Below are 19,777 nucleotides of genomic sequence, written 5' to 3' on the forward strand. Positions count from 1 at the left end.
TGGCTCTTCAGACTGACCAGTAGAAGTAGTTGCTTTGCCCTTGGATCCCTTGGATTTAGGGTTTCCTGGACCCTGGAGGCTGTACCATGAGAATGGCTTCTTGGGCTTCACCTTGATATTGAAATCTCATTTCTCCACCTCCTGATCTTCCAAGTACATGGTGATGAAGTTCGGGAAGGGGTAAGATCTATCACCCTCATTGACCACTTTGGTGATCACCTTAGACACGATATTCCCGACATTGATCGAGAACCTCACCATGATAGCCGCCACTACAATCGTTTGGGAAATCGGCATGTCACTATCGTGAGCAGTGGGGTCTAGTCTGTTGCATACAAAGGTCTCCCACCCCTTTGCCTCAAAGTTCAGGTGTTCCTCAAGATAAGAACCCCTGCTGTCATGTTATGATCTTCTACATCTTGGGTCTTCATGTTCCATCATCTGGCTTATGTTCTTCATGTAGCATTCAGACCGAATGATTCTATGAAATTACATCAATTCTTCCACATATTATGGGTAACGTAGGAGACATCTCTATTTTTCCCCGGGGAATATTTAAAATTCCCATTGCTTAACTTATGCTAGAGTAGTATCCAGGAGAGCCAGAAGTGATGCCAACCATGGGCGGGTTGCCTCATCCATAGCCACTTCCTCTAAGTACAGTGACTCATCTTCATCATTGAATCCGAGGTAATCATTGATCATCTTCCCATCAAACTTGACCTTCAGGTTTCTCACCTTAGTCACTTTTGTGCCCTTTTTAATGTAGGAGGTGTTGGCGTTGAATTCCTTGACTAGGTGCTCATTAGCATCCGACACCTTGCTAGTGAATTACTTCCATCCCACTTTTTCATTAAAGTGTTGCTTCACATTGGGGTTGTGAGGCAAAAGAACTGGCGCTCATGTATAAGTGACTTTTGAGGCCACCATTCCCTGAACTTGTAATATGCTAGCTCACTGACAAACCTCTGTTGCCACACCTCTGGGTTTCTGGTCCTTTCAACACCTCCGGTCTGGGTATCACCCCCTTTTCCGTCATCCGGTACCTCAGCATCTACATCTATGGGATCCTGTGTCGGTGACGAAGCTGTGGCTGAGGCTAAAGCTGAGGACTCACCACTCTCTGCTGAGCTATAAGACGACTCAGAAGAAGCAGGAGAAGTAGGAGAGATTGGGGGTATAGGCTCATTTGTCAAATTAAATCGCCCCGGGAAGTCTGGAACATGTGTGGGCACTGAGTCATCTTTTGAGGCCTCCCGGGAGGGGACATAGTCACTCCCCTCTGAGTGTGATGCAGCTCTATCTGCAACTCTGATATTTTTCCTCAGTTGCCCAATTGATTTCGTATTGCTGAGGTTAACTTAATTTGTCCCCATCCCCTACCCTGGGAGGACTCTGCTTTTCCCTTTTGTTTCTCACTGTCACCTCTAGATTTAACTATTGTCTGCAAACATAATTAGCAGAAAATTGTTAGTACTAGTGCTATAAGAAGCAGTGCAAAAAAGAAGAAGAACAGTTGACAGTGCTTGAACAAAATTGCAGACCGCTGACATCGTATAATGAAGCGCGACCGCAGAATTATCACCGCTGACCGCAGAAAATGCAGCGCGGCCGCGGAGGTGTGAGGATCAGACTACCCACCCTCTGATTCCATTGCACCGCTGAGTGCGGTAAATTGAGCATGGCCACGGAGGTTGCACCGTTGTCCGCAGAAAATCAACTGCGACTGCGAACCTATGATATATATTTCTCTGAACCTAAGCATCGCTGACCGCGAGAAAAGAAATGCAGTCGTGGTAGTTGGACCGTTGTCAGCAAAAATTGACACCGCTAACCGCAGTCATCAGGAATTCCTAACTCAGATATAGAACGCTGACGGCAAAAAATCAACCGCGACCGAAGAAGTCAAAATCAGGCTGAGTCAACCTAGGGTGTCAAATTTTCATGCATTTAGCAATATCCTCTACATTGTTAACCCCTCAAGGTATTCATTACTAAATCCTAACTATTTTAAACCTAATCTAATTAATACTAATCAACCTTAGGTTAAAATTAAAAGAAAATGAGGAAGAAGAAGTAAAATCTAACAATTAAAAGAGAAATAAGTACAAAATTAAAGAGTAATGAAGGAGTGAAATTACCAGATGTGTAATATGCGATGAAAATGGGTTCCAATTTTGTGTTTTTGCAGATTAGGGTGTGGATGAACTGTGATAATTTTACTGTGATAGTCAAATGAGCGAAAAGGGTAAAAGCCATCTGAACTCCTATTTATTGAAAATACCCTGGGACCCACGAAACTTACCTGGCGCGGCCGCGATAAATCACCGCGGTCCGTGCATGTGAAGAATAACATTCCTGCTCGATTTAAACTACCACTAACAGCGGATAATGAAGCGCGGTCGTAGTTGGGCACCGTTGACCGCGAAGAATGCACCGCGAATGTCGTAGAAACTTTAGAGAAGTTCCATTTTAGACTTTTCAATCTCGTGTTCGCCTCCAATTTTTGCCTCCGTGATAAGGATACCGCTGACTGCGGAAAATCGAGCGATGTCAGCGGTGCAACTTCAGACAGTTGCAAAAATTTTCCAATTTAGTCCTGCATTGCATCAACCATTCCTACACACATATCACACCTAGTTAGTTCAAAACAAGTCCTACACTAAGAAGAAAATCAAAAAGAAGAAAAACACATGGGTTGCCTCCGAAGAAGTGCCTGATTAACGTCGCGGCACAACGCAAGTTACCATCAATCATTTGAGATGGATCATTGCCACCACGTGGCTGTCATCAAACTTTCCAGGATAATGCTTCACTCTGTGCCTATTAACTCTGAATATTTCACCATTTTTGTTTTTCAAATCAAGAGCACCAAACGGAGTCACAAACACCACCTAAAAAGGGCCACTCCATTTTGACTTGAGTTTTCCCGGAAACAATTGTAACCGGGAGTTGAATAAGAGAACCAAGTCAACTTCCTTGAATTCCTTGCTACGGGCATACTTGTCATGTAAGTACTTCATCTTGTCCTTATACAAGGACGAGCAGGAATAGGCATGAAACCAGAACTCATCAACTCATTGAGTTACTCTACCTGGAGATTTGTTGCAACATCCCATTCAAGATTTAACTTTCTCAAAGCCCACATGGCCGTGTGCTCTAACTCAATCGGTAGATGGCAAGCTTTCCAAAACACCAACCGATACGGAGACATACCAATCGGAGTCTTGTAAGCCCACAAAGCATCATCCAGTTTCTTTGACCAGTCAGTCCTATTTGCATTGACAGTCTTTGACAATATGCTCTTAATCTCCCTGTTGGATACCTCAACTTGCCCACTATCCTGAGGATGGTAAGGGGTGTAAACCTTGTGATTGACACCATACTTTGCAAGCAAAGTGTCAAATGCCTTATTGCAAAAATGAGAAAAGCCACCACACTTCGGGCCTCGTTGTTGGGTAAATCCACGGCCTCAACCCATTTGGAAACATAATCAATGGCCACCAGCATGTATGTGTTGCCACATGAACTCACGAAAGGTCCCATGAAGTCAATGCCCCATACGTCAAATATGTCAACCTCAAGAATAGTGGTGATAGGCATCTCATCCTTCTTTGAAATTCCACATGCTCTCTGACACTCATCACATCTCTTCACAAGCTCACCTGCATCCTTGTACATTGTAGGCCAATAAAAACCACAGCTAAGCACCTTTGAAGTTGTCCTCACCGTACCATGATGACCACCGTAGGGAGAGGAATGACAAGCATCCAAAATACTCATTTGCTCCTCTTACGGAACACATCTCCGAATCACACCATCATTACAGATTTTGAACAAGTAGGTTCATCCCAGTAGTAGTCCAAGCTATCCCGTTTAAGCATCTTCCTTTAGTTAGAAGAGAGCTTACACGGAACAATATTGGTCTTAAGACAGTTGGCAGCATCCATGAACCAAGGCATGTTATTCACAGATACGGAGAGGAGTTTCTCATCAGGGAATGAATCATTAATTTCGAAGCCATTATGGGGCCTCCCCTCCTCCTCAAAGCGGGACAAGTGGTCAGCCACTTGGTTTTCACTCCCTTTCCGATCAACAATCTCAAGATCAAACTCTTGAATAAATAGAACCCATCTCATCAACCGAGCCTTAGAATCCTTATTTGTCATCAAATAGCAAAGTGCTGCATGGTCAGTATGAACTATCACCTTAGCACCCATTAGATAAGGCCTAAACTTCTCCATTGCAAACACAATTGCTAGCAACTCTTTTTCTGTCACCGTGTAATTCACTTGAGCATCATACATTGTTTTACTTGCATAATACACCAGGTGAAACATCTTGTTTACTCTTTGACCCAAGACTGCTCCTACCTCAACATCACTTGAGTCACACATGAGTTCAAAAGGTAAGCTCCAATTGGGTGCGGTAATAATGGGAGTGGTTGTCAATTTGTACTTGAAAATTTCAAAAGTTGTCATAGATCCCTGGTTAAGCACAAACTTGGCATCCTTTTCCAATAACTTGCACAAAGGATTCACTACCTTAGAAAAGTCTTTGATGAATCTTCGGTAGAACCCCGCATGCCCAAGAAAACTCCTAACCCCCTTGCCCGAAGTAGGAGGAGGAAGCTTTGAAATCACTTCAGTCTTAGCCTTGTTCACCTCTATTTCGTTCTTTGAGATCTTATGGCCGAGGACAATGCCCTCCTCGACCATAAAGTGGCATTTTTCCCAGTTAAGCACAAGATTTGTCTCTTCACACCGGGCTAACACCTTGTCAAGAATCTTCAAACACTCATCAAAGGAGTCACCCACAACACTAAAATCATCGATGAACACTTCCAAGAATTCCTCCACCATGTTGGTAAATATAGCCATCATACACCGCTGAAAGGCAGCAGGTGTATTACACAAACCAAATGGCATCCTAGAAAATGCAAAGGTGCCATACGGACACATGAAGGTGTTTTTCTCCTGATCTTTTGGAGTAATAAAAATCTGGTTGTAACCTGAGTAGCCATCCAAGAAATAGTAGAAGGCACGCCCAGTAAGTCTATCTAGCATTTGGTAAAGAATAGGCAATGGAAAGTGATCCTTGCGGGTCACTTTAATCAGCTTGTGGTAGTCCATGCACACCCTCCATCCAGCGACAGTCCTGGTAGGAATCAACTCACTTTTCTCATTGGTAACCACAGTCATACCACCCTTCTTCAGCACACATTGCACAGGTGAAGTCCATGAACTATCCGAGATGGGGTACACAACCCCTGCATCTAACCACTTGATCACCTCCTTTTTGACAACCTCTTGCATAGCCTCGTTCAATCTCCTTTAATGTTCCATGGAGGGCTTGGCATCATCTTCGAGTATAATCTTGTGCATTCAAAATGCGGGGCTTATTCCTCGAATATCAGCTAGAGTCTATACAATTGCCTTCTTCCTTCTTTGGAGCACCTCCAGTGTTGCATCTACCTGCACGTTAGTAAGACAAGACGAAAGATAATAGGTGAAGTTGAATTAGGGCCTAAGAATTCATACCATAAGTGTGAGGGAAAAGGCTTAAAATCCAAAATGGGAGGTTCCTCAATTGAGGTCTTTGTTGGTGGAGTCTTTTTGTTCTCAAGATCCAAAGAGAGCTTTCGAGGCTCATAAGAGTAAGAGCCCATTCCATGCAAAGCATTGACACACTCCACCCGACCTTCATCCTCATTTACATCAAGGTTCAACAATACCGCTTCTAGAGGATCCTTCACATGATCATGGCACTAGTATCATCAACTATCACTTCCGTGACAAGGTCCACAAAAGAGCACACTTTAGTACTATTCGGCTACTTCATTGATTTGCATACATGAAAGATCACTTTTTCATCACCCACCCGGAAGATGAGGTCCCCTGCTTCCACATCAACCAATGCCTTCCCTATTTCAAGGAAAGGCCTTCCCAATATTATCGGCACCTCATAGTTGACCTTGCGTTCCAGAATCACAAAGTCAGCATGCAAAATAAACTTGTCCACATGAACAAGAACATCATCAATAATACCAAACGGTCTCTTCATTGTTCTATCCACCATTTGCAATCTCATTGAAGTAGCTCTCGGTTGACCAATACCCAAAGTTTTGAACACAGAGTAAGGCATCAAATTGATATTTGCTCCCAAATCATATAATGCCTTTGCAAAATCTGCACTCCCAATAGTACATGGAATGATGAAATCACCGGGATCTTCAAGCTTTAGATCCATCGGGTGCACAATTGCACTTACTTGATGAGTCATTTTGATGGTCTCACAATCCATAAATCTCTTTTTTGTCACCAAGTCTTTCATAAACTTGGCGTAACCCGGCATTTGCTCAAGAGCTTCGACCAAAGGAACATTGATCGACAAGATTTTCATCATCTCAATAAACTTCTTAAATTGGTTTTCATTATTTTGCTTTGAAAGCCTTAGAGGGTAAAGTGGAGGAGGCCTTGGAAAGGGAGCATTAGCCTTAGGCACAACCATTTTCGGCATGTCTATTACGTGTTCCCTAGACGGGTTCACATCATTTTGAGTCTCCACCTTATTATCATGAATATAAATTCTCACTTCCTCATTCATATTCTCTTCACTCACTTGCTCATCAAGTATAGGAACATCGTCATCTTGCACTTCAACCTCATCAGTCACAACTTCCTTTTGTTTGGAGGTATTCACATCACCACCTCGACCGCTTCTTGTGATCACTGCCATTACATGCCCGATATTGCTCCCACCCTTTGGGTTTACGACCGTATCACTAGGTAGATCCCATTTAGGGCGAGTATTCAAATATTGGGAAATTTGGCCAAGTTGAACCTCCAAGTTTTAGATTGAAGTATTATGGAGGGCATCAGAGTCAGCATTCTTTTTCATCATTTGTTCAAACATCATCTCGATCCTCCCTATCTCATTGTTTGACGAGCTAGGACCTTGGGAAGGAAATAGAGGCGGGTTGTTTGGTTGTTGATACGTTGGAGGTCTTTGAAAGCCTTGCCCCCGATTTCCTTGATTGCTATTATTCCAACCCCCTTGGTTGTAGTTTCCTCCCCAATTATTGTTGTTGCCACTCCAGTTGCCCTAGTTGTTCTGATTACCCCCAATTTTGATTGTTGTTCCCCCACTTGCTATTTCTTTGTTGGTTTTTATTCCTCCAATTTCCTTGGGATCTCCACTGTTGTGGTTGGTTAGGAGCATTGCCCCTTTGTCCTTGGTAATTGTTCACGTACTGGACTTCTTCACTTTGCTCACCATACCCATCATCTTGGTTGAAACCAAGTCCACAATGGTGGGTCCCGGCCAAACTCGAATTAGGTGAATTAGTCTTATAAACAAATAAAGCAATTTAGATAAATAGATATTACGTTTAAAATAAAGAGTAAAGGGGTCCTAGGTTTTTTAGCCTATAGGATCACTTCTGTGCAATGCTTGGTAATCGTCCCCAAGTTAGGGTGCTGCACATAGAATTAGCATACAGGTCATCATATCCTTTACTACCCGATTACCCTCCCCTTAATTATTGTTACCTAAGCGTTCTAATAGCATACAGTACATGCCTTATGCGTGCATTACCCATCCCTTGCCTGTGGCCTTGGAGGTGTTTAGGACCTCTATTTAAGGTGGTTATAGACTCACATATGTTGTTTAAAAGGAGAAAACTAGGTGACAAACAAAACATGTAGGACTATTACATAAAAGATCACTTAAAGGCTCATATTTACCTCTACAAACATACACAAAACAAGTGCACTCCATTAAGACAAAACAATTTTATAATTTTAAGAGTCCTATATGTAGGATATCTAAATGAGTATAAATAGAATAGACAACAGTTTTATTTAAGCGAGGCAGTGAATACTTATCAGTTTGCCTACTAATTTTACCCCTTACTGAATCTGAACACGTTTCAAGCAGCAAGATAATCACAATTGTAATCTCAGGTTTTAACAGTCTTACAGGTTTGCCTAAATGTTAGTCGGGCATAACCCTATTAGCATGGTATCTAAGATGTAAACAGTCACTGATTTTAGCAGGCTGATTTTATCTTTAGACCCTATAAGCATGCTTTCTAAGTGCTGGGACTGAGTACAAGCATTATTTTATGACGCAGAAAACCAATTTTATATGCATTCCCTATGTGCATAATATCTAAGTGCAGAAAGTGATCTTAAAACCTTATAGGAATGGTATCTAAATGAATAAATTAATTTTTGAAACCTTATAGGCATGGCATCTAAATGCAAAAATGATTCTAAAATTTCCTATAGACATGGTATATAAACACGGAAGTGATTTAAAGTTTTATAGGCGTGATTTTTAAAAAAAAATGCAGAACTAATTTTGAAACTTTGTGGGCATGATTTTAAATGCAGTAGTGAATCTTTACGGGATATTCAGAACTATTTTGATCCTATAGGCATGACATCTAACAGTGGATCAGAATATGTTAAACGAATTAAATCCTATAAGCATGTTATCTACCGCACACAGTAACAAAATGTATTGGAACAAATACCTATAGGCATATTGTCTACTGCATGCAGTAACAGAATATAACCGAACAAGTAAATAACCTATAGACAGGATATCTTACATATAGTAGTGAAAACATTTGAAATAAACAGGCACCTAAAGCAGGTTTTCTACCCCGTTCTCATACAAACATTAAACTAGGACCAATTTTCCCCAATTCACTATTTCCCCATCGTTATTACAAATAATTATTACAGACCCTAAGCAAATGAATAAATTACAAAGTATATAATTATAGGAGGCCTGCAGTAGGCCCAATGCATCCGGATAACCCAGACCTTCAAACCATAACAGCTCCAAAGCTCAAAGATACACGGTAATTGTTTGCAAAGCACAAAGAACCCAAATCTCTAGAGTGTTAGAGTTCCCAAGGGCTTTGAGAACCTAGGGCAGTGCTCATACTAGTGAACAAATGTTCAGAAGCAGTTGAAAGGGGATTAGGGACCAAACCCCAGTGTGTCAGAGTCACAAGGGTCTCATATGGACCCCGAGTAATGCTCACACTGGGGGTGGAAGGACCTAGTTAACTAAGAGTAGGAATTGAGAATAGTATAGAAAATAGGAAGTAGTTTTAGGGAGGAAAACAATTTTGATTTTCAGAAGTGAATAGAAATAGATTATCAGATCACAAAGACTAAAACCAAAAACATATTAGGTATGTGGGGTTCAGACATGAAACCCAATGAACAGAGTCACATTCAATTCAAACAAGGTTTCATATTGCCTTGGATTGACTTAGTTCATTAGCTATTACTTAGGTGAGCATATAGGCATATATTAAATAGAGAACAATATGCTGGGATGAAGTTAATGATCGGACAGTCATATAGAAAAAGTAGCAACAGTTGAGAGCATGGAAATTAAAACACATAAAAACAGACAGGGGTTCATGCATGCTAGTTGAGAAATAGGTAAATAAGTGTCATGGATCAAACAAGAGCCTGCTAAAGTGTATTAAACACTAACATTGGATAGCACAAGTTCATAGGAGTTGAAACATGCTAGTTGATAGAAGCATAAGGGCACACAAAGGCATGTTGATATTTACAACAAATAGCATACTGAATGATAATAGAGATGGACTTGTTGTTTAAAAGCAGTAGGCAGGAAGAACATAAGTATAATTACATAGCATATTGAACGATAACAGAAGTGAAGACATAACAATTGAGAGATGGCAAACAGGAAGATGATAACAAGTAGAGTCCAATAGTCTAGCCTTGGCTTTTAGCCGGCTAGATAGTGCAGCAAACACAAGCAACATAAAAGATCACAATGGAGAGTGTGTGTGAGTGAGAGTAAGAATTTATGTGTGAAAGTGTAACTTTCTGAGTGTGTTCGTGTATGTGAAAGAAATTAGAATGGGGCTTATATAGCACTTAGCAAGGTAAAACAAATAAGGAAAGAGAATAACAGTTCATAAGTAAGGCAAGCAAATACAATCAGCCAGTTAATTTGGGGCTAAACTTGATCAAATAATTCCACTGAATCCGAAAAACACCCCCTTAAATTAGGGAGAATCAATTAGCAACTCAGATTGGGATTCAAATAAGGTAGGAAACAAATCATAAGTTGGTTAGAGTAAATCAAAACCTAGAAATAAGGCTAATAAACTAATTAAGGCAAGTAATCTATTAGGCGACACAAATAAGGAAAATAAGTAAAAATCACAGGGAAGTACTAATTTCAACAGAAAAAATATAATTTGAATCCTAATAAAATCAGCCAATCTCTTTTAATTGATAGAAATGAAAAATAACGAGGAACATATTGCAATAATCAGTGAAATACGCAGAAACCCTAGGTTTAGAACATAGTCATGAGAATCAGTCGAACAAGTAAAGAAAATTAGGGTTAAACACTTAAAAATTTAGTATTTTTCAGAAACTTAAAGGGATGAAACCCTATCCTTAGAGAAGACAAAAATCAGTTAGTAATAAGAAAACACAAAAGGTTTTTAAAGAGAAATAACAAATAAACTTAAAATTATCTCAGATCTACAAGGATCTAAACAGATTTGAGTAGCAAGAGACTAGGGTTTTAAAAGAATGGCAGATATGGAAAAAAATCTGGTTTGGAACCATATATTCGATCCATAAACATGAAGATAATAGTACTCACAAACGGAGATGACCATAGGTAGGTTCATAAAAGGTTTTGAACAAATCTGAGTTGAATATCTTCGAAATTTATTCATATAACAACAAAATCAAACAACCAGAAGAGGTAAGAGGCCGGCAGGGGCCTGAAATCACAGAGGAACCCCATGGAACGTGTAGTTTTCCGGTGACGACGGCTAGGGTTTGAGGGTGTCTAAGAGAGAAGAGAGGAGGAAAGGATTCAGAGGTGGCGCAAATGAGAGAATGGGTAGGGCTTGGGGGGTTATTGGATTAATAAAGGAAAGGGATAACGTGGACCGTTGATCTCTGAGATCAACGGCCACGATTAGAAGAAGTTCTGGGTCGGGTAAGGGTTATTTAGTTTGGGATGAGGAGGATTGGGCTATGTTTTTAAGTAATTGGGCTGGTGTAATTGGGTTAGGTTCGAAAATGATTAAGGAAAAGGGACTATTATTTAAATACCCAATTAATTGATAAAAATAATTTATAAAAAATAGTTAATGAAATGATAAAAATGACTTTTATGCATAAAATGATTCACAATAATTACTTAATATAATAAAAATACAAAAAGTTATTTTCTTGTGAAATAAGGTAATTATGCACACATGAGCCATTATTGCAAAGTTATTGCAATTATAACCCTAACATGTGAATGTGGCTATGAAATAATTAAAGCTTAGTATAAATATAAAATAATAAAATTAAGCAAATAAAAGTATCATAAAACCGTTTGTGATGCAATTAGTAATTATTTGGATAATAAAATAGCATAACAAATTAGTAAAAATCCCTTTAAAATTACAAAATACTCAAGCACTATTTTGAAAGTATATATGCATTTAAAATATATGAGGGAAGAATTGGGTATCAACAACTGCCTCTCTTTACCTGGGAAGGATGAAAGAGTTTTCGGGTAAAGAAATGATGATCGATTTTGACCTAATGTGATGTTCTAAAAAAATAGATGTCGAACCCAGGTCTCTCAGCTGCCTACATATCCCTGGTTTTATAGGAATCAGGCCATGTGTAATTCTGGACCCAACAGTGAATGAAGCCGATGGAGTTGTTATAGGAATGGTAGCAAGTTTTGGAAAAGGTTCTTTTGTGATGGGTAATATCGGATGGAGTTATGATTATGAGTCTGAAGTATTACGGATGTATCATAGGGTAGGTATCCGAATGGTCACAGAGTAAAGGTGGGTAATTGATGGGGGTTGATTACGTTTGAAATAATGGTAAGGCACAAATGGAAATGGAAGGGTATGAATGGAAACCGGAGCGAAGGTTGCTCTTGTTTGAAGAACGGTTACTTCTTGAATTACCTGCATAACTTAAAACACAATGCATGTGAGTATATAGAGTATTGCAAGAATTTAAACATGATGCAAATTCCCTTTAGATCATGAAGATTGTCTTTGGATAGTAAGGATGATGTCCTTAGACTATGACGTCATGGGCCATGAATCATGAGATAAGGGATTCGCAGGCATGAAATGATGTCCTCGGGCTGTGAGAATGATACCTCAGAACCATGACACCTTTGAATAATGATGTGTAATATGAGAGATCCTCAGACCATGACATGGTGTTTTCGGGCTATGAGGATGATGCCTTCGGACTATGGCTCCTTTGGACAAATTGGCTATACATCAGCCCATGAAATGTGGAGATATGATACCAAAGGTGACAACAAGACAGAGCTTAGTCGTGTGCAGAGTTTTGGATGAGAGATTAGCACCGAGGAAAGAAGATAATGCAAAGTCTAGAATAGGGCAGTAATTATGAAGAGGGAGACAAAGCTTAATCTCACGAGAAGGCAGTGTTTAGCCTTATGCAAATATGGAGGCAGGTCTTAGCTTCATGCAAGACTTGAGACAAGGCTTAGTCTCATACAAAGAGAAGGCAGTGCTTAGCCTTATGCAAATAAGGAGGCGGGGCTTATCCTCATGCAAGATTTGAGACAAGGCTTAGTCTCATGCAAGATTTGAGACAGGGCTTAGACTCATGCAAGATTTGAGACAGGGCTTAGTCTCATGCAAAGAGAAGGCAATGCTTAGCCGTATGCAAATAAGGAGGCGGGGCTTAGCCTCATGCAAGATTTGAGACAGGGCTTAGTCTCATGCAAGGAGAAGGCAGTTTTTAGCCTTAGGCAAATAGGAAGCCAAGGCTTAGCCTCATGAAAGATTTGAGACAAGGCTTAGTCTCATGCAAAGAGAAGGTAGTGCTTAGACTTATGGAAATAGGGAGGCAGGGCTTAGCCTCATGCAAGATTTGAGACAAGGCTTGGTCTCATGCAAAAAGAAGGCAATGCTTAGCCTTATGCAGATGTGGAGACAGGGCTTAGACTCATGCAATATTTGAGACAAGGCTTAGTCTCATGCAAAGAGAAGGCAATGCTTAGCCTTATGCAGACGCGTAGGAAGGGCTTAACATCATGCAAGGTTGGAGACAAAGCTTAGTATCATGCAAAGAGAAGGCAGTGCTTAGCCTTATGCAAATGCAGAGGTAGGGCTTAGCCTCATACGAGATTGGAGACAGGGCTTAGTCTTATGCAAAGAGAAAGAAGTGCTTAGCCTTATGCAGATGTGGAAGCAGGGCTTAGCCTCATGCGAGATTGGAGACAAGGCTTAGTCTCATGCAAAGAGAAGGCAATGCTTAGCCTTATGTAAATGCGGAGGCAGGGCTTAGCCTCATGAAAGATTTAAGACAGGTCTTAGTATCATGCAAAGAGAAGGCATTGCTTAGCCTTATGCAAATAGGGAGGTAGGTCTTAGCCTCATGCAATATTTGAGACAGGGCTTAGTCTCATGCAAAGAGAAGGCAATACTTAGCCTTATGCAGTGACAAGTAGCAAATAGGAGTAGAATAATTCTTAGCTGGAGATATATTTGTTTTTGGTGGCCTGATTGATAGTGATTTTGATATGTGTATATTTGTGAATACTCCTATCATGTTCACCATGCCTGCATCCAAAGAAAAATCATGAGTTTTGTAAGGGGAGGTTGGTTTGTGCCCTTGACTGCTTGCTTTGCTTTGCTCCGCTCTGGAGGCCATGTTCGAGTTGCCCTGAGTATCACCTAGCGGCCATAGAAATAAAGTTTTCGAAAATATACACTTATTGATGAAATAGAGTTATTTTAGAAAACATAGTGATATGTAATATCAAGTAAATTAGATGAACTAATGACTGTAACACTTTTTAGAGACAATGCAACTTCCTTGCGATAGAATTTTGAGGGTTCTCCTCAAAATTCTGCCCCAGTTTGATCTTTTGTTCATTCTGCATGCAGTGAAGTTTGTTGGATCTACTCCGGAATTTTGATAATACTTCTCAAAATTCTGCCCCAGTTACTGAATCGATTTCTGGCTTTCCGACGTATAATGGTGTTGGATGGACCTGCTCCAAAATTTTGAGGGTCCTCCTCAAAATTCTGCCCTAGTTTCTGGTTCTGAGGCAAATGAAAATTTTAATATGATATGACGGAACCCACAGGGCTGCATACATATCCCCTCTTAAATGGAAATCAGGTCAAGCACAGTTCAGTTACATCATATGAAGGAATGTAAACAATATAAATATAGTATCTCTTGACTGCATCTGAATTGATTGGTTTCGGCCAAACTTCTCCGTCCATTTCTGCTAGTATGAGTGCTCCTCTTGTTAGCACCCGGTGAACCATGTAAGGACCTTTCTAGTTGGGAGAGAATTTACCTTTGGCTTCATCTTGATGTGAGAAGATCTTCTTCAGCACCAACTGTCCCGGTGCGAATTATCTTAGTTTGACCCTTTTGTTGAAAGCTCTGGACATTCTGTTATGATAAAGCTGATCGTGACATACTGTGTTCATTCTTTTTCCTTCTATAAGGGCTAGTTGCTCATAGCAGCTCCTTATCTATTCTGCATTACTGAGTTCGGCTTCCTGTACGATCCTTAAAGAAGGAATTTCTACTTCGGCTGGAGTGACAGCTTCGGTACCATAAACTAGTAAATAGGGGATTACCCCAGTTGATGTGCAGATCGTAGTGCGGTACCCCAATAGGGCAAAGGGTAACTTCTCGTGCCATTGTTTGTGATTTTCTACCATCTTCCTTAGTATATTCTTGATGTTTTTGTAGGCAGCTTCCACAGCTCCATTCATTTGAAGCCTGTATGATGGAGAGTCTTTATGCTTGATTTTGAAGGTTTCACACATGGCTTTCATCAAATCACTATTGAGATTGGCGGCATTATCAGTGATAATGGACTCCGGAACCCCGAATCAGCAAACAATACGAACCTTGACAAAATCTGCGACGATTTTCTTGGTTACAGCTTTGTAGGATGCGGCCTCTACCCATTTTGTCAAGTAATCGATAGCCACTAAAATGAACTAGTGCCCGTTAGAAGTGGTGGGCTCGATTGGACCAATGACATCCATTCTCAGGCAGCAAAAGGCTAAGGTGCACTTGTTGCATTGAGCTCATTTGGTGGTACCTTTATCATGTATGCATGCACCTAGCATTGGTGGCATTTTTGAATGTACCAGATGCAATCCGTTTCCATGGTCATCCAAAAATATCCAACTCTGAGTATTTTATTGGCTAGAACAAAACCATTCATATGTGGTCCACAAGTTCCAGCTTGTATCTCCTCGAGCAATCTGGAAGCCTCCTTTGTGTCAACATACCTTAACAACCCCAGATCAAGAGTTTTCTATGCAGGGTCCCTCTGCTTTGGAAGAAGTGATTAGACAACCTCCGCAGTGTGCGTTTCTGAGTATGGTTCACCTGTTCTGGGTATTCTCCCTTTGCCAAGTACTCTCTGATGTCATGAAACTAGGGTTTTTCATCTATTTCTTCTTCAACATGAGCATAGTAAGCCGGTTGACTATAAATCCTCACCGGTATGGGATCGATGAAATTCTTGTCTGAATGTTTTATCATTGATGACAAGGTGGCCAGTGCATCTGCGAACTCAATTTGCATTTTGGGTACATGTTTGAATTCTATCTTTGTGAATCTTTTCATCAATTCCTGCACATGATACAAGTATGGTAGTATCTTGGTGTTCTTTGTAGTCCATTCTCCTTGAACCTGATGTACTAGAAGATCTGAATCGCCAATTACCAGCAATTCTAGTGTATTCATATCGATGGCCAAATTGAGCCCCATGATGCAGACCTCATATTCTGCCATGTTGTTGGTGCATGGAAAGCTAAGCTTTGTAGATATCGGGTACTGTTGACCTTTTTCTGATACCAAAACTGCTCCAATACCTACTCCCTTGAAATTGGCAGCTCCGTCGAAGAACATTCTCCAACCGTCGTAGGCTTCAGCAATGTCCTCTCCTATGAATGATACTTCTTCGTTATTTTTAGTGGTTCTATTCTCCTCCCACAGGATTTTCAGCAAGACGTCTGCCACTGCTTGTCCTTTGACTGCCTTCCGAGTTACATAGATGATGTCAAACTCACTTAACAATATCTGCCATTTAGCTAACTTCCCGATTGGCATGGGCTTCTGAAAAATATACTTCAGAGGGTCTATCCTGGATAGGAGGTATGTGGTATAGGCACAGAAGTAATGCCTCAATTTTTGAGCTGTCCAGGTTAAAGCACAGCAAGTGCGTTCCAGCAGGGAGTATCGTTCTTCATAAGGTGTAAACTTCTTACTCAAGTGGTATACGACTTTCTCCTCTCTTCCCGTCTCGTCCTGTTGTCCCAAATCATATTCGAAAGCTTCATCTAATACAGATAGATAGAGTAGCAAAGGTCTTCCAGGTTCTAGTGGGACCAGGACTGGTGGTGTAGATAGGTATTCCTTGATTTTGTCAAAAGCCTTCTGACAATCCTCGATCTAACTGGTTTTCACATCTCTCCTCAACATTTTGAAGATGGGTTCACATATTACTGTGGACTATGTTGTGAAGCGGGTGGTGTAGTTGAGGCGTCCTAGAAAGCTTATCACGTCCTTTTTGCTCTTTGGTGGTTGTAAATCCTGGATAGCCTTAACTTTGGATGGATCTAACCGATTCCTTGGCGGCTAACAATGAATCCCAACAACTTTCCTGCAGGAACCCCGAATGCACATTTTGCGGAGTTAAATTTTAGATTGTACCTCCTTATCCTTTTAAAGAACTTTCTCAAATCTGTTATGTGACATGCGGCTCTCTTGGATTTGATGATGACATCGTCAATATACACTTCTATTTCCTTGTGTATCATATCATGGAAGATGGTTGTCATGGCTCTCATGTAAGTAGCCCCAGCATTCTTTAGACCGAATGACATCATTTTGTAGAAGTACACTCCCCACGGTGTGATGAAGGCTATTTTCTCTGCGTCTTCTTCGTCCATCCAGATTTGGTGATAACCCGTGAAGCAATCTACAAAAGATTGAGTTCATGCTTGGCGCAATTGTCGATCATTATGTGTATATTTGGCAGTGGAAAATCATCTTTGGGACTTGCTCTGTTAAATCTTGATAATCAACACACACCCTGACTTTTCCATCTTTCTTCGGAACTGGTACAATGTTGGCTAACCAAGTTGGGTACTCAACTACCCTGAGGACTTTGGCTTTGATCTACTTAGTGACTTCTTCCTTAATTTTTGATCTCATATCTGGCCTGAACTTTTTGAGTTTTTGCTTCACCGACTGACACGTTGAGTTGGTGGGCAACTTATGAGACACTATGGATGTGCTTAGACCGGTCATGTCATCATATGACCATGCAAAGATATCTTCATATTCTTTCAGGAAACAAATGTACTCTTTCTTCTCTAACGGTGATAAGTGAATGCTTATGCGAGTCTCTTTGACGGTTTCGGGATCTCCCAAATTGATTGCTTCAGTCTCTTCCATATTGGACTTATGTTTATTCTCAAAGTTTTCAACTTCTCTAACAACTTCCTCAGGTATTTCATCCTCTTCTTCGGAGTCACTATCCTTATATTGTGTTATCTCATTACATGTCACAGTTATCGATTCATCAGAGAAACTAATAATAACGTTGTAGAAAGAAAAATGTGAAAGATAATAATGAATAATAAATAGCAATGCAATGATTAAATTAAAAAATATCTCAAAACAAAAATGGCTCGATGACTCGAGCGATTATTTTGAAACAAAATGCGTCTTTAAAACAGAATTACTGAAAATTCCTTAAATGCCTAGCATGGCTATAAAACAAATCAGGCTAATTGCCAAGCTACCCAGGAACTCGGCGGGCCCAGGAAGGTGTGGCAGTCCAATTCCTGAGAACAACGCCCTTCTCCACAGTCTGAATGGTGAGGCCTTCCTCCTCCTCCTCCTCCTCCTCAATTATCGCGCTGCAATCATATCCTCGTTTTCTAGGAACAGGTTCTTTAGCCCAACCAAATCTTCTTCCTCTGCAGATCCCCGTAGTATATCGACCTGATGAAAAGTCTGACTCGGATGTGGTACCGGTCGCTCGAGAGGGTAATAAGGACCACGCCATGGTGGCGACCAGTTGTTATACTCCTGCTAGGTATATGGGTACCCTAACCCAAAAGTTGTGTTGTGACGTTTCAATTGTACTGGCTTGGTAATGCCTTGGAGTTCCTTCCCAAGCCCTTTGCCGGGTTCGTACCCAAACCATGCTAGTATGCTTTCAATTTTATTACTCCACCATTTGTCCTTCTCATCTACATTGACATGTTCAATGTGGTGATAAGTTTCTCCACCTAGCCTTCTTTTATTCTCGATAATCTGGATGGTTTGACTGGTGTAAATAGGATTACTTCCATCTCCATGAATGATTACTTCCTGATGGTTCCATTCAAACTTCACAACCTGGTGTAGCGTGGAAGCCACGGCCCCAGCAGCATGTATCCAAGGTCGACCCAACAGAAGATTGTATGTAGCTGATATGTCTAGCACTTGGAATTCAATATCGAACAAAGTTGGTCCCATCTGTAGACAAAGGTTAATTTCCACAATCGTGGCCCTTTGAGACCCATCAAATGCTTTCACGTTCATACTTCCTGCCCGTATCTCCTGGAAATCTTTGCCCAATCTTTTCAGAGTAGTCAATGGACAAATGTTGAGGCTTGAACCCCCATCTATTAGTACTCTGGCAATGAATTTGTCTTCAAACTGTACCGTGATATGCAGTGCCCTGTTATGACTTAACCCTTCAGGCGGTAGTTCATCCTCGTGGAAGGTGATCTTGTGACTCTCCAGTACTTGCCCTACCATGTTGGCCATTTCTCCACTGGTGATATTGTTGGGCACGTAAGCTTCATTCAACACCTTCATCAAAGCATTCTTATGCACCTCTAAATTCTGCAATAGTGACAGGATGAATATCTAGGCAGGGGTTTTGTTTAAATAATAGACGACAGAATATTCCCTCGCCTGTACTTTCCTCTAAAAATCATTCGGTCCAGTTTCAATGATAGGTTGCTTGGTAGCAGCCTCCTTGCTTGATCCTCCTAAATTTTTGGGTGTATAGATCCTTCCAGTTCTGGTCATTCCATGTGCGACATCAGATTCTTCCATCTTTGTTTTCCCCTTTCGCATAGCTTCAACAACGTAATCCCAAGTTATGGAGTTGGACTTGAAAGGAGGTGTGGTTGCTATTGTCACTGTGAAAGGTGTGGCCACTTCTACCTCAAATGGAACAAGTGTGGCTGCATGTGGTGCTACCTCTACCTCAAATGGAACCGATGCAGGTTACCTCAACTTCGACTGACGGCTGTATTTGTACCACGATAGGAGTGAATGTGACTGCAGGTTTAAAGTCATCGCCTTCCCGAATAAGCCCGATTAACCCCCTAGGATCCCATTCTTCATCCGTCTCTATCACATGTACCCCATCACCCCTATGATCTGGAAGAGGATTGTAGAGAATGTTGGGTATAGCTTCCTTTGCCTGTATGATCTTGTTATCAATCAATATATGGATCTTATATTTCAATGTTCGACACTCGTCAATGGTGTGCCCCTTCATACTGGAATGATATGCACAGGTTTTATTTGGGTTGACCTATTTAGATGAATTCTCCATTGCCACGGCAGGAATAGGGGTGACATAACTAGTAGCCTTTAATCTTTCGTACAGCTGGTCGATGGGTTCAGCAATGGCGATGTATTGA

At 40.9% G+C, this 19,777-nt stretch overlaps 1 protein-coding gene across 1 annotated transcript; it reads right to left on the minus strand.

The window, feature by feature from the left end:
• Positions 1–15,494: 15,494 nt before the first annotated feature.
• Positions 15,495–19,632, minus strand: LOC138870077 (uncharacterized). Its single transcript, XM_070147629.1, has 5 exons — positions 19,360–19,632; positions 18,187–18,677; positions 17,873–18,049; positions 17,321–17,658; positions 15,495–16,402 (listed from the first exon to the last, which is right to left on the minus strand). The coding sequence occupies exons 1-5, from the start codon at positions 19,630–19,632 to the stop codon at positions 15,495–15,497; spliced, it is 2,187 nt and encodes a 728-aa protein (XP_070003730.1).
• Positions 19,633–19,777: the final 145 nt, after the last annotated feature.

The sequence above is a fragment of the Nicotiana sylvestris genome, chromosome 1 (genome assembly GCF_000393655.2).
Source record: "Nicotiana sylvestris chromosome 1, ASM39365v2, whole genome shotgun sequence".
NCBI lineage: Eukaryota > Viridiplantae > Streptophyta > Magnoliopsida > Solanales > Solanaceae > Nicotiana > Nicotiana sylvestris.

Bases quoted from the DNA above. Each gene is read 5' to 3' on its own strand.
- LOC138870077 (XM_070147629.1), bottom strand. From the start codon at position 19,632: ATGAAGGGGCACACCATTGACGAGTGTCGAACATTGAAATATAAGATC. The intron at 18,678-19,359 runs GTAACCTGCATC...AAAGATTTCCAG, and splicing joins AGCCGTCAGTCGAAGTTGAG to GAGATACGGGCAGGAAGTAT. The intron at 18,050-18,186 runs GTTAGGGTACCC...GGGGATCTGCAG, and splicing joins CGTCACAACACAACTTTTGG to AGGAAGAAGATTTGGTTGGG.